The 14,738-nt window shown below is 45.6% G+C and overlaps 1 protein-coding gene across 10 annotated transcripts in view; it reads left to right on the plus strand.

Moving 5' to 3' along the window:
• Positions 1-14,738, plus strand: part of LOC121591809 (rap guanine nucleotide exchange factor 4) — a 110,918-nt gene that overhangs the window by 79,273 nt on the left and 16,907 nt on the right. For 9 of the 10 annotated variants that reach the window (XM_041912787.1, XM_041912785.1, XM_041912784.1 and 6 more), the window contains 11 exons: positions 4,492-4,578; positions 4,895-5,036; positions 5,506-5,692; positions 7,720-7,865; positions 10,130-10,274; positions 10,667-10,840; positions 12,045-12,366; positions 13,009-13,098; positions 13,260-13,374; positions 13,557-13,810; positions 13,901-14,071. In XM_041912787.1, coding sequence (XP_041768721.1) covers positions 4,492-4,578; positions 4,895-5,036; positions 5,506-5,692; positions 7,720-7,865; positions 10,130-10,274; positions 10,667-10,840; positions 12,045-12,366; positions 13,009-13,098; positions 13,260-13,374; positions 13,557-13,810; positions 13,901-14,071 — 1,833 coding nt within the window. The remainder of the gene's footprint in view (positions 1-4,491; positions 4,579-4,894; positions 5,037-5,505; positions 5,693-7,719; positions 7,866-10,129; positions 10,275-10,666; positions 10,841-12,044; positions 12,367-13,008; positions 13,099-13,259; positions 13,375-13,556; positions 13,811-13,900; positions 14,072-14,738) is intronic. The other variant, XM_041912791.1, reaches the window with a different exon arrangement.

The following is a 14,738-nucleotide window of genomic DNA, read 5'->3' on the forward strand; positions in this document are numbered from 1 at the left end:
TCTCGCCATCCGGAAGCCTTAGGCAACGGCCAAAAATACAGTCAGCCCGGAACAAGCTTCGCAGGAGCAGCTCTTAACGCCAATAAAACCAAAACACCAGAGCGTAGAGCGGATACGTACGAATGCTAATTATTGTTCCCAGCGTCCGTTATCGTCGTCGGATTGTTTTATTGGTTCCCTTTGCCCGAAGCCGTCGCTGTCGTCTTCAGCGTCGGCTGCGGTGGGCGAAGAGGACCTCCATCCGCCCACATTATTATCATCATCATCATCAGCGTCATGATTCGCTGCGCTGCGGCGAGACGTCGCTTGGTTGCCGATGAAAACCTTCGTGTGGCCATTTGCGCCCGCCGGACACGCCATTTAAGCCACGGTTGCAATTTTGCAAAACCAACGCCGCCACACCGCTACGGTGGTTTGCGGTTTGTTGCTTTCTGCTAAACCGTCTCACCTCACTTTTCACTGTCCGGTTTTTGTTCCTCTGTGCTCTGTGCGTGTGCTCGATTTTACAATTTGACGCTATATTACATCGGAATAAAATCCCTCCCGAGCTTTCAGAGCGTTGGAGTTTGGGGAGATTTGGGTGCGCCAATAAGTGGGAGAGCATACGAAATGGGAAACGTTTAGTTCGCGTTCGTGCGGGTCACGTTCTGCTCATTGGGGTGAACGAAATGTGTCACGTAATTATCACTTTGTCATTAAGCAAAACCACTGCGAGGCTTTAATTATTTTTACAAATTTGTATTAGCGTGATAGAGACGAGGTGCAGGTACACCGTCGCGGGTGTGGAACAGCGAAACCGCGAAGCACAATTCAGCAGCGTCCAGCTTTGTTTGCGTGGTGGTAGATTAGATTGGCGATGAGATTAATCACAGCTGAACGTTTTGGATTGACCTTAAGGATGACTTTAAACTGAGCCATAAACATTGTGCAGAAATGATTATTTTCAATCTGGCTCAGGTCTAATCTCTTTTTTATTGTTATGAGCAAGAAAAGGAGCTAGACAAAACTAAGGTTCCGTCACTCGTGGTTAATTAAAATATGGACACGCTGTTGATGAACTTGTTGGCAGAGTTTTTTTTCCATATTAGCTATATAATTATTATTCTTGATTTTGAAAATCAATATCATCTTGTTTTGCACTGTGGATGCTACTCGCTTAATGTAGTATTTTTGTCATGCAGATTGCATAAATTTAGGCTATTTTAATTCCAGCATTGAGCTTTGAATAGGTGCCTTTCCAATCGTGTTGCTAATAACCAATATTCCATATGATCCTTTTTTATCCAAATACACTAAATATGTAATGCTACGGTGATTCAAACCCAATTAGAGATCGTACACTCAAACTCTTTTCCCTCTGTCTTAATCCTGCTCTGCGCTAGAGACGGTGCTCCGGAATGGTATGGCATAAATAAACGATGCAGCTCCTTTTCCTCCACACCCATGAAAATTCCATCGGACGAAGAATTCTTCTCCCGAATGCAGTTATCAATTGAGTGCAATCGAAAACCAATTAAAATGATAAAATCTCATCGACCACAACGCAGCAGCATCAGCAGGCAAGGGTGGCGATGGGTTTTTCTTTGCTTGGGGAAAGGTTTACGAGGTGCTGCTGATGGGTTCATCCGAGCTGTAGGAATGAAAAACGCACTACCGAGGAGGATGTTATTACAGACAGTGTGCTTTGGTAGCAGCCGGTATTATTATCCGTCGCTCTATCCGAGCTTTCTCCCAGTGACATGTTGCGACTAGCATAACGAGCATGCAGCATGGAGGACACTGCAAGAACGAGCCAACCACAAATACCCGTTCCGGAGGTTTTCCGATCGAGTGGACTGATTGACAGAGCGAAAGGTAAAAAAGCGTTCGTTTGGAGTTAGTAAGGTTGGTAGCGCACATCTCACGGCTGGCGGTTGTGTGACCGAGGAGAAGAGGTCCTTAAGGACATTCTACCGTGATTGTGGACGGGTTTGCACATTGCTGCACCGCTCACTGCAGGACGGTTCTACTCAAAACTGCCCCGTAATGGATGTAGATCAATATTTAATCGTTTAGATTTGCATTTTACCCAGCATATCCCGGGCAGGATGTGTCGGCTAGGAATGAAGAAATCTTCATGCAGAGATAGCATCCAATCAACGATGCTTGCTGGGAAGCCAAACCCGGATGTGGAGTGGATGTGAAGCGAGGGACCAAAGTTTGTCTTCACCCAGTACGCAATCGCCCCGTGAGTGCCATATTCCTAGGAAAAAGCTGAGCCAAATCCTCGGATAAACGCTGGGCAAATATTCGCATCATAAAGGAAAGGAAATTGATAAAATATAGCTTTCCTCGCGCGCTCGCGCTCCAACTTTTACTTCATTTCATTGACGCTGCGTGATTGAAATTTCAATTAATCCACTTCACAAACGGGCTTCCGCGGGCGGCCGCTAAGGTGCATTGTGCGTGTATTAATCCTCTCCACTGAAGCCTCCATTAAATACCGCAAAAAGGCGCCGATGAAGGAGATTGTGAAGGAGCAGCAGAGTGCGAAGCGTAAGCGTGTTCTAGCGAAAGACTCTTTGCCGAAAGTTATCGAAGGGAAAGTTTTCCCCTTTATCAAGCCTTGGCTTACTCGTGAGCGTAAGCATGTGAGGAGGGTGGGCCATTGACTTGTTGCCGGAAAGTTAGCAACCAACCGCAGACCCCCGGGCCCCGTCGGCGCTTGGTCAAACTTTCCCGTGCGCGCTACGAAGCCCGTTCGTAACAAAGACCGAGTCGGCGATTTCCCTGCCACTGGTGTCACTGGCCGGAACGTGATTTTGAGGAAAAGGCAAAAGTTTAAAACCAACGCGTCAGCTTTAAGCGTGAGCCTGTGTGGTGATTCTTGTCTCGCATTAGCGATAGCATAATTCAATTTTTAGTTTTATCTTTGGTGTAGAATGGGATGTATTGAAATACTCAGATATTCTAGTGAGATTGATGTTTTAATTAAAATTTAAAATTGTATCAACTAATTGCTTAGTTTATTTCCTATTTTTGAGCAAACATTGAATAATCGCTTTTTAATCTACTTTTAGTACACAAATTGTTACCAAATTGCATACTATTAGGCGTTTAGAAGCTCATGCTGAAATAAACACAAAAGCTCTTGTTTAAAGTTGTGCTTGTTTGATGTGAATCCACGTGCGTTTGATTTGGGTTTTGGTTCTGCAAACCAGTTCGTCTGACCACTTGGGTTGACCAACAAATCCGGCCCCTATCTCACATACCACCGCAATCCAGTCTCCCTTCCCCTCCAGAAATCCTTCAAATTGTTTTCCAAATCTCAAAGTAAATTATGGGCTTTGTTGTACGGAAAAACTCTCCCATCTCCAAAAAAAAAAACCACAGAGTGTGTGGCCTGTACCTTCTCAATCCTCACAAACCAACCCAACCCGCAGCAACAAAAACGCAGACCAGAGCGTCCCATAAAACAAAACTTGGTGGTAAAACTTTTGCACACCACATTAAACACAATTAACGTTCATTTCGGTCCTTTTATGGCCGTCTCGTAAAAACCGTAACGATCAGCCGGGTTGCCGTTGCAGCGGGCCGGAAGTAAGCAAACCCCTTTTGTTGTGGTGGGGTGTTTGGGGCGGTAAGCGAGTTGCCCTGCTTTGAGGGGGAGATGTTTCCTTTGGATCACTTCAGTTGCGGTTTTGATTGCTTACCCGTTTCCATCCCATATCGCTCTAGTGCACTCTAGTGTGCCGTATGCATTTGTTTGTACGCTTGTTTAAACACACATTTACCTCCATTCCGACCTTAAAATATGCAAATGTATTTCCCTGCTGGCTTCTTCAGAAAAACAGTAGATAACAACGGCATTCCCATCTCAATCATATGGGTGAAGCAAAATGTAAACGATATTGTTTTAGCGATCGTTGTGGAATGTCTTTCTCCAATTCGAAATGGGGTAGCAGTAACTTCTTCCCCAACCACGGCACGGATCCTTTTGGTCTACTAAAATGGGCTTCAAACCGTCCCACAGAGTCCAGTTAGGCCGGTAATAAAAGGTCCCAGCTCTCTCCCAGTCTTTGGAAGGCATTCAGAGATAGGGATTTGAAAAAGCATAAAATGAAAAATATTCATCGATATGATTAATTTTACTCACACATTCTATTGCAAAATAGAGTGATAGAAGATAAACTTAAATAGCTTTTCGTCAAGCAATGCCTATACTCAAGGGGTAATAAATGCCCTTAGGAGGGATTAAACTTCGATCAACAATACGTAATTTGACGTAATATTGTATGCGGAAATGTCCTGCGCCCGAATGTATGCAATTTGCGACACTTTATCCTCTCATGTCGTCAGATGCTTTGTTCCCAACAAACGTTATTGAGGCGTGTCAAACTGATTGCATACATGCGTTTTGTGTAAACATCATTCTTATTCCAAATGAACGTTTCTGTTAAATGTTACCAAACATCCTTAATAAATTACCACCTTCCTTCCACCCCATTGCAGATACCAAGCCCCGCAATGTCCCGCATGGGCTGGGCCCTCCGTACTCTCCTAGTGTCAGACAATACAAGCTGTTTAAAGGACCGAAAGGTAAGTAAGGCGCAAAACCCTCACCACTGCCGGCCACATTCACCTCCCAAAATAACATACATACACACATCCCAGGAGGCCAATCTGTTATGCCGTTGTGGTGGTGCTGTGTTGCTGTGTGATATGATCCAAACACGCAACACACTTAACGGCCCCCAACACCTCGGTCAAAAACAAAAAAAAAACACGCTCCCAAACACTTGTGGCATTCGGTGTGTAATGAAGAACAGAAAAACAAAACAAAACCGACAACACAACCGAATTCGTTATCGTTACTTATGGCACCTCGGTTTGTTGTTGTTTTCTCGCTCCTTAGGTGGGTGGAAAATTCATAAGGAAATGCGCTCCCGGCACGGAGCTGGTCGAATGGTTGCTGAATCTCTCGCCGATCGTGCACACGCGAACGCAGGCCGCCGGCATGTGGCAGGCGCTGCTGGAGGAAGGCGTCCTGTGTCACGGTAAGCATTTCCTTGCGGTTACGTTAAACTGTCCCTGCGCGGCAAAACGCGGCTCCTTTGTGCTCCTGCCCTAACCTACTTACCATCCCCAAAAAAGCAAAAAAGCACACGAAATCCTCATTACTGTGCATTACCTGCATGCTCGTTCGTGGATAGCGATATCCGGTATCCGTTGCAAAAAGGGGGTTTTGTTGAACATCCACTTCCGGTCCGTTCCGATCCAACGATGTCAGCAAGCGCCATGCTCAAGCATTCCGCTCGTCCACTTTTCTGTTACTTCAGCAGTTTTCGTATGCTTTTTGTTGCTGTTGGTGCGCTCCCGAGCGGTGTCCTTTTTTGTGAGCTTTCCTCTTCATTTTACGGGCGATTTCTGTGAACCTGCGAGCTGAAGTGTAGTCTATTTTACCTATTTCTTTCACTCACTGCTGGCTCTTCTTTTTTTTTTCCTCCCCTACTTCTACTACAACAGTGGCAAAAGAGCAACCGTTCAAAGACAAGTGCTTTCTGTATCGCTTCAAGTCGGACGAGGACGGTACGGCCGGCGGTGCGCCCACGTCCGACGATGTTAACCACGCGAACGAACACATCCGGGAGGCACTTCCGGCGCTGCTGCATCGCGGCCCGGATGCAACGCTCCGTATGATCCTGCGGAAACCGTAAGTACCTTTATCCTTTCCCCCCCCCCCCCCCCCTGTATGTGTAAGTGTTCACAGTCCCTCAGCTGCTGCTGTTTACCATACTTTTCGGACATTTTAACACCATTGCAGCAGTTTTATCGCCGTGTCCAACGAACATGGGTCCGTTGTTTATTGTTGCATTTGAAATTATAATGTAGCACTTTGTGTGTGTGTGTGTGTACAGAAGATCGCTTCGGTTTTCCTTTAACCTAACCAAACTGTTTATTTATTTACGTATATTTATCCACTCAATCGTGTTTGATACTTCCGGAAAAAAGTAAATGGGAGCAACTGACTCCAACGCTGACTTTAACATCTCGCCTGGCGCGCATTTTCGGTGTTACTTTATCGCGCTGTTGATGGCAATTTTATTACAGCACGTACGACTGGCGACCAAACCGTGTAAAACTAGTCTCCTTTCCGGGTTTCATCCTTTTGAGTTTTATAACTCAATTTTCGACCACTACTTTTGCACCGTAAACTCTTCCGGGAATGCATTTTCACTTCCCCCCCTGCCAAACGACGGCCACCGGGCGTGGGAAAATGCGCGTAAAATGGCGAATGGTGCAAGACTCAATTTAGCCGCCCCGTGTTTTGTATGGGGTCGATTGAGAAATGGATCTGCTAGCTGAGTGTGTGCAAGGGAGAAGCCTGGTGGATAGTGTTTTTACAACGCTCCGCTTCCTGATAGCTTTATCGAACGTTATATTATGTTATGCCATCGAGGGATGAGCTGCCATGACGTTAGACTGTAGCGAAGTGTATATTTCTTCCGCTGAAGCACCATCGTAAAGGGTCCAAGTGGAGCAGTGCTGAGAGCAGAGAGAGAGAGAGCGAGATATGGTGTGTACGGTTTAATGCATCACTGGAAATATGTGCCATCATTTCGTTTGCAAAAAGATATGGCTTCTTGTTGGAGTTATAGTTTCTACTGGCTGTAAATTATGAGCATGAGCTCTTCTAGCAAAAGAGGTTTTAACAGACTACGTGAAGAACTTCTAAGAATATTTTATGGTAAAATGTCTGAAGAAGAATAAGAATATTTTATGGTAAAATGTCTGAAAGGACGACGCATTATACTTAAATTGTCAAATATTGTTGCAAGTGTCGTTTTGCCATGCACATTGCATAACGAAAGGCGTTCAATAATTTTATTTTATTTTTAAAGTGCCAGTAAATAAAACTCCCAACAAAGCTAGCCAATTAGGAAATGAAATTTCAGCATGAAATGCACACCCACTTTCATGCTCTTTGCTTTCAGTGTAATTTAAAAATAATTTCCTACGAAAACTTGCCCTACCGTTCATCCACCGAACGCGTCCAATTAAATTTAATAAATTGCCTTCCCGCTTTGATTTCAAACTTTTGCTCGCACACAAATCGCTAATTGGCACGAGTTGAATGTTGACCCAAAGTTTGCTGCCTGTTTACCTTTCATTCGCCCGTTCCCTCCTCCTCCGTTGATCGTGTGACCAGACCAACCGACCGACCAGAGCTGTAAGTGCGAACCGGTGTTAATAGTGCAAATATTGTATTGAAATTAAAACTCCCACTTTGAGAGCAAGTGGCTTAGCATGCGGGAACAAGATGCCTTTGATTTTGCAAAGTAAAGTGCCCGCCTTCGCATTCCGGGAACAATTTAGCTGGCGAGACCTGTTGGCGTGAATCCTTTTGAAGAGTTTGAGGGCACTAGAAGATTGACATGTGGGACGCTTGTGGGACGGAGCGGGGCGGCCTGAAAGGTGCTCGAATAAATTTGTTGAATTGTTAATGGCAGCTGTCCTTAATTAGAGAATTATACATCTTCACTGTTCCCTGTTGAGCGCGTGTGAGTCAGCTCTCTCTCTCTCCCTGCTTCCTAGGATAGTGCCTTCGGTAGACATCGGCGCTCGTATGCGTAAATTACACTTTCAAATGAACCAAACGTTTACACATTCTTTGTTACATTTCGGCACACATAATCAAGCCCACTTCAGCTTTCAAAACTAACTTCCTCCCGTCCGCAGATCGCACGAACGAACGCAGGAAGAGCTGGAGCTCGTGTACGAGGAGCTGCTACATATCGCCGCCCTATCGCACCTGTCAACCTCCATCAAGCGTGAGCTGGCCTCCATTATCGTCTTCGAAGCGCACGCACATGCCGGCACCGTATGTAAGTATTAGTACCTGTGTATAAGTTTAGCTTCCGAGAAACTTTTGCTTCCTTCTTCCAAAAAGGAGCAGGCCCCGTGTTCGTTCGTCTGCAGTTATTTGCGCTCGACTAATGACATTGTTCTATGCTGCCGGTTCGTAAGACACTAAAGACCGTCTTCCGTCTGTTCGTTTGCTACACCCCAAATCAGACACACACACGCGCGCGCAAACGTGACACATCTACCCGTGGTGGGACTGATATTTTAATTTTCCACCTCATTAGATGGCCCATTCGGGTTGTTCGCCAATTTTCCAGAAGTGTTCCGTTACGTGCGGAGACGATACTATTGACATCGGGAGTTCTTTTGCGACGTTTATTCGCCTTTCCTATCCACATATGCCTCAAATACGATCAAAACAAAGCAACAAAAAAGCAGCCTATAGCATACAACCTGTGTTTCTAGATAATTGACAATTCTGATTAACACACGACCCCGTACAAGCTAACGAACGCGCGGTGCAGGGCAGATTCAACCTTTTTGGACAAAACATATCACCATTTTAAAAAAAAAAAAACCGGTTTAAAAAAAAACCGGCTTTTACTTCTACAACATCCATCAATCATCATGCCGGCGTATCCGATCTCTTCCCCATTTCGACCCCCCCAAGGGACCGTGTTTGACTTGTAACCCCCGGGTAGGCAACGAAGCGGTTTAACGTTTTTACACGACGCAAGCAAGGATCTAGAAGATCGGGAATAGGTCGCCCGTGAGGTTAAGGGTAGCGGAGAGCGCTCATCATTATTCATTGGCTGTTTTTCTAGGGTTCGACCTTGTTAAAACTTTCACACTGCTGCAGGAAAACTCCTGGACACGTACATGTAGATTGGACAAACCCAAAAAAACGATCGTAGGGATCAAACTCACAGCTGCAGGTTGCTAGACACACTGCTGACTGTAGCTAGAAACTAATAGAGGCCGACAAAAAGTGCTTTCCATACTGTTTTATTTGTTCTTTTGGTTCATTTTTTGCTTTCCGAGTGAAATTTGTTCAAAAATAGAATGAGAAAAAGTGGAAGTAACGTTCAAATTAGCATCGAAGGCTGGGAAGGTTGCTTTGTAACATGTTTTGCAGGCTGTTTTCCTTACAAACATCAAGACCATATGTGTAGACGTTCATAAACAAGAACTTTTAGCCGGAATATTCACATAAATCCTTTTGCGTTTTTTGAAGTTAAATTTAGTGCCTGAAAACTAATAAAAACTGTTTGTAGCGATACCAACAAGCTCATAATAAACAGGGTTTGCCATGCAACATTGCCATGCAGTGTTGCATACATTTAGGCGCTTCTTTTAAAGATACTATGCTGAAGAACGTTTGATCTCATCAACCATACTACATATTTCTTCAACCTGTTTCGAAATATAAGCTACTACCTAGTATTCTCTCCACCGGAAAGCCGGAATCTCCACGGCAAAAGTCACACATCAGAGTCTGCACGTGCGAGGCAAGTGAATAAATTTAATAGTTCACATGAAAACATTCCCCATTAATTAAAACCTCCCGACGTGTACGCATTCGTCCCCGGGTTGGCACAGATCGCTCAACGAAGGAAACTCGAGCAGCATTTATTATCGCTCTCGTGTCCCGTTGCTCGTTTCCCTCTTTTGCACCGGAAGCTCGGGCCTGACGATCCCCCACTTTTGCCGGGCTTATGAAACTATAAATTATTCTACTCCAAGGAATGTCATAAATTTCTTCTTGCTTCGCCAAACTCAACCACGGTTCTTGGCAACTGCAACCGTCAACGCGACCAGTGCCCCGTCAATCAGTTGAGGGCGCACACGGAAAGGAAAGCAATGATGATGGTCTTTCCTTGCATGTTGAAATGAACGTATGATATTTGAGATATCATATGGAGGTAGCTGAATTGCATGAAATGGAGAGCCAAGTTTAACTAAAGTTACAGAGACAACAGACCACAAAGAACTGTTCTTATTGCAGAAACATACAAATGGAAGGTTAATGATGTTGACTTGTGGCTATTTGCATCATTAGCTAGGCATTTAGTGTAAAGCAATATGAGATCATTAGTAGAAACACATCCCGTTCTTATTGAGCATTAACTCAATTAGGAAGAATCCGTTTGCGTACATTCCACACATCGGGAAACACTTATCACCTTCCGGTGATCACCTCACGGTGGCCAATGTCTTGAGTGTGAGCCGGCAAGAATTCGACACCTTTTCCTATGACTTATTGCTTTGCTGTTCCACATTTCAGTATTCAACCAAGGTGATGAGGGACGATCGTGGTACATCCTGCTGAAAGGTTCCGTTGACGTAGTTATCCACGGCAAGGGCACGGTCGCGACGCTCAAGGAAGGGGACGACTTTGGCAAGCTGGCCCTCATCAACGATGCACCCAGGTGAGTGGAAATTGATGACCATTCCTTATTTAGCCCTTCTTCTTGATTGTAGGCGCGTAACAGCACTCTCCTTTGCCTCTCGGAAAGACATAAAAGCTAACCTTCGCTAATCGTACCGGTTCTCCACACCACATAACCTTAGCATTAACGCCACTAATTCGCATTGCTAATGATGTTGACGCAATACTTTATCTCTTATCTTTCTACCGCTTTCCCCTTACGGCTGGAATTCGCAATAAAACACACACACATATATACTTACCACCACTGTGGCGGAAACACGGCTCGGCAACCTTAATATTTATCGGCACCTCACGCAAACAACAAAAAAAAACCATGGGTCTAATTACTTTGGGTGCACACGTGTAAAAACCAACTACCAACCAACCTAGGGCGGCCACGATCGTGCTGAAGGAGAACAACTGTCATCTGCTGCGCGTGGACAAGGAGCACTTCAATCGCATCTTGCGCGATGTGGAAGCGAACACGCTGCGGCTGCAGGAGCACGGCAAGGACGTACTAATACTGGAGCGGGTTGCCAAACAGCGCGGATATTCGGCATTCAAGTATGGCTTTTATGTTTTTCTAGGTTTTAATTGTTTTTTTCCGGCATTTCAAAAGGGTTATTATATACTAAAAACTTGTAAAAAATCGGAAAACCGATGATTGTTAGGTAAATTGCACAACTTTAGGCGCATCTAAATAAGGTGTATGACTTTTTGCCTAAAAGTATGCAATCATCTTGACAAGACATGATCTTTTTATGGCTTTTTAACGATACAGTAGCTGTGTTAAGGGCTAAAAATAACGATAACATAAGCTGGTAGTAGATATTTTAAAGTGTATTTAGCGGGAGTAGAGTTGAAATGATGTCAAAATTGCACAAATCTAACTTCATGCCAAAATGCTTTACTGTAGGAAGAAGTATTGGGCATTTCAATACATACAGTTTTTATCAAGAGAAGGCAAACATATCGCTATAATCTCATAACGGGAGACTGTTTGCCAAATATTGACACAACCCCAAAAAGATCCTTTACACCTTAACTATGGCTAGCCATCTGCTCATTTCCTTCACTTGTTGGTCCCAAAACATAACAAAAAACCCAACAAAAATGTACATAGATCCCAACCCTACTGTAAAATGAACCCCCGGACAAAAAAAAACGCAAGAGATGAGTCTTGGGTTCTTGTGAATGGCCACAATCCTTGGGGAACTAATTATCCTTTTACCGAGTAGCCTTCCATCTTTTTTTTACCGAAGCGTAGATAGCACACAGAGCAAACATTTAGCTAATTAAGCTTTTTAGAGAAGGGCGGCCTTGGCTCTCTATCGCTCCACTTAACTACAGCTCGTTTGCCAGCAATCTGGTTTATCTTGAAGCTACAGCTTCTTGTCGGGTGACGCTTGCTATTTCCACAAACTCGCGCAGCGAAACTCTGCGAAGGTCCCTTGCAGCCAAAAAGAAACTCGATTTTTGGCATCTTGCTTTACGTCTGGCTTTGCTTAACCCGGTGCTCTAGTTTAAACATCCTCGTCCATGGTGCCTCGATCGCCCCGCGCCCACCATGGACATGTTTAATTAAGAAAATTTGTTTACTGCCAAGACTGCTAGTGCTTTTTTTCGTATCGCTTCCGGTGCCAGCGGCGATAACCGTGCCGGGGGGGACGGAAACAAATCGAATACAATTTAGACAACGGTCACATCCGATCCGGTATGTTGATGGTGCATGTTTTCTGTCCTTCCATGTCTTCGTGCCGCGCCTCAGATACACGGTCATGTCCGGCACGCCCCAGAAAATGCTCGAGCACCTGCTGGAAACGCGGCTCGGCGGGCAGGCGGGACCGAACGATCCGTTCCTGGACGATTTCCTGCTCACGCACATCGTCTTCATGCCGACGCCGCTGCTAATCGACGAGCTGGCCGCCAACTACCATGCCGATGCGGACATTGACCTGCGGCAGGCGAGCGAGGAGGACCAGGAGTACTTCCTGACCAGCAAGCGGCGCGTGGTGCAGTTCATACAGCGATGGGTGCTGGCCGTCCGGCACGCCGTGTTCGACGACCCGCTAGCAGTGGAGTTTATTGAGGTGAGTGTGTAGTGCGCGTTGCATAGCTTTAGGCGTTTTTTTCATCGTTTCACCACAAGGTGCTACCACACTACCAATTTTTCTTATGATATTTTCCACCACAATTCACACACAATCAAACCTAATGAACAGTATAATCTACCTGATTGATTGACACTTTATCCCGCAACGAGTCTCATACGTAACGAACCCAATCACGTATCACACCGACCGGCTTTGATACTTTAACAAGGCATAGCTAAAGAACAACAAATATTTCACGCTCCAATAATGTGCCGGGTAGAAAGACTTTCCCCGAAGGACAAAAAGCAACACGATGAAGCTCGAGGAACTCCGGGTTCGCTTCGAACGCTCCGGGCCATCAGGAGGTTGGTCGCTGATGGATTGCCCGGAAGTGCTGTCATCTCCCGTAGCATGAGCCATGTCCGGTTGGCGACGATCGTCTCCCCATGTCTGTGAGGCCTGTGACATACCGCCTTGCTTCTAATTTCCTATCATTCTTCCCTTCCTGACTCTTACCTCTTCCCTCGTACGCTCTCGGTGGATAAAATTGCATTATTTTCTCATCATTACGATGGCACTGATTTGCCTTACCGTTTTTTACCCCCCTGTGTTGTTGTTGTCGCGTTTGACGCTTTGCAGGAGCTGGCGACGGACGTTGAGGCGGAACCGGCACTGCAAGAGGAGGCGAGCATCATACATCACGTGCTAACGCAATTATCCCGATATCAGGTAAGAACGTGTGTGGGTGTGAGAGACCTTGTACGAGTCAGGAGGACATACCGCTTTAAAATAAATCTTCATCTTCATGTCGCATTTTCCCTTCTTTCGTCCTTCTTTTTTTCGCCCGGTTCCCTTGCATATGTGGATAAATCGATGCCGCCTTCGAACAGGAGGACCGCCAGATGAACGCGACCCAGAAATGGAAACTTCCACCGAACGGACAGCCGATCTGCCTGTTCAGTGGCAACACACACTCAAAGACTGTTATACGCCCGGATGACGATAGTAATTAATTTTCTTACCTTTAACCCTTCTCCAAACACATGCAATTATTTCCTTTCCACTGCCCATTTTCCCTTACCTGTCAAGTAGCTAAATCCAAATCCCTCAAAAAAATGGTTGAAAATGATCAATCGCTCCTAGTGATTTTCCCATCCAACTAATGCGCGTTTCCTTCTTCATCGCAGTAATTTTCCGTGTGTACTGCGCCGATCATACGTACTGCACGCTGCGCTTCCCGATGGCCACCACGGCCGAGGTTATTAAAGCGTGTGCCGCCGACAAGCTGCAGATCGCCCGGCTACCCGAAGATCTGCTCCTGGTGGAGGTTAAATCGAGCGGCGAGCGCGTCGTGTTCAAGGACAACGACGTGAGCGTACCGACGGCGCTCAGCCTGAATGGACGGATCTTTGTCTCGCCCAAGGACCATCTGGACGCGCTGGTAATGGCACGGCTCATCATTAGCTAGAACTCGTTAGAACCTCATTTAATTGTCATTGTCTTATGCTCGTTGCTTTTTGCGACTTGGCAGACCCCCCTGCCCGAGCAGGAAGTACCGACGGAGGCACCGGACGTGGACTTTGAAGCACTGTCGACCAAGGACGTCGCCTATCACATGACACTGTTCGACTGGGATCTGTTCTGGGCTGTGCACGAGTACGAGCTGCTATACCATACCTTTGGAAGACATCATTTCAATAAGGTAAGGTTACACTACCTGCTCATCAGGCTGTTCTACTCTGCCACTGGCCTGAACTCGATAGTAGTAGGATATCATTTTTCAAACAGTTTCCGTTAGTGGTGCGCTTCCATTGCGCTTCTCAGTTCTCACACTCACAAGATCTCTCGCAGACAGCTTAACCTACTTCTGTTCGTACGGCGAGCAGAGCATGAGTTGGAGCTTGAAAAATGATACCCGGAGAAGAAAATCATGCAGTGCAGCAGTGGGAGAGGGGGAGAGTTGCTCTTGCTTGGCTTTCGGTTAAGCTGCAAATAAATGTACAGATATATGTTTTAGTCCGAGTTGTACTCCAGAAGAATTCTTCCTGGTTGTTTTTTTTCCTTCTCTCCTGTTGCGCAAAAAGCAAACATGACTCTTGCTGGGGCTGCATCGTATGCACACACTGCCACTGACAGACGGGCGTGAATTGCACTTGGAGGTGAATTATTGCTTTTCTTTTACCGTGCTGCCTAATGCACACACGACGAATGAAGGAACATTTGCATGGTTTGAAGGAGAAAGGGGCATGTGAACGTTACCACTTTTGAATTTATTGCTTTTGCTTTAGTGACGTGAAGGCATTAAGGCAATCAAACCAAAACGATAGAGAAGCAGTCGATTGAACCTCAAGTTGTCCTTTCTTAAAGTC

The sequence above is a fragment of the Anopheles merus genome, chromosome 2L (assembly GCF_017562075.2).
Source record: "Anopheles merus strain MAF chromosome 2L, AmerM5.1, whole genome shotgun sequence".
Lineage (NCBI taxonomy): Eukaryota > Metazoa > Arthropoda > Insecta > Diptera > Culicidae > Anopheles > Anopheles merus.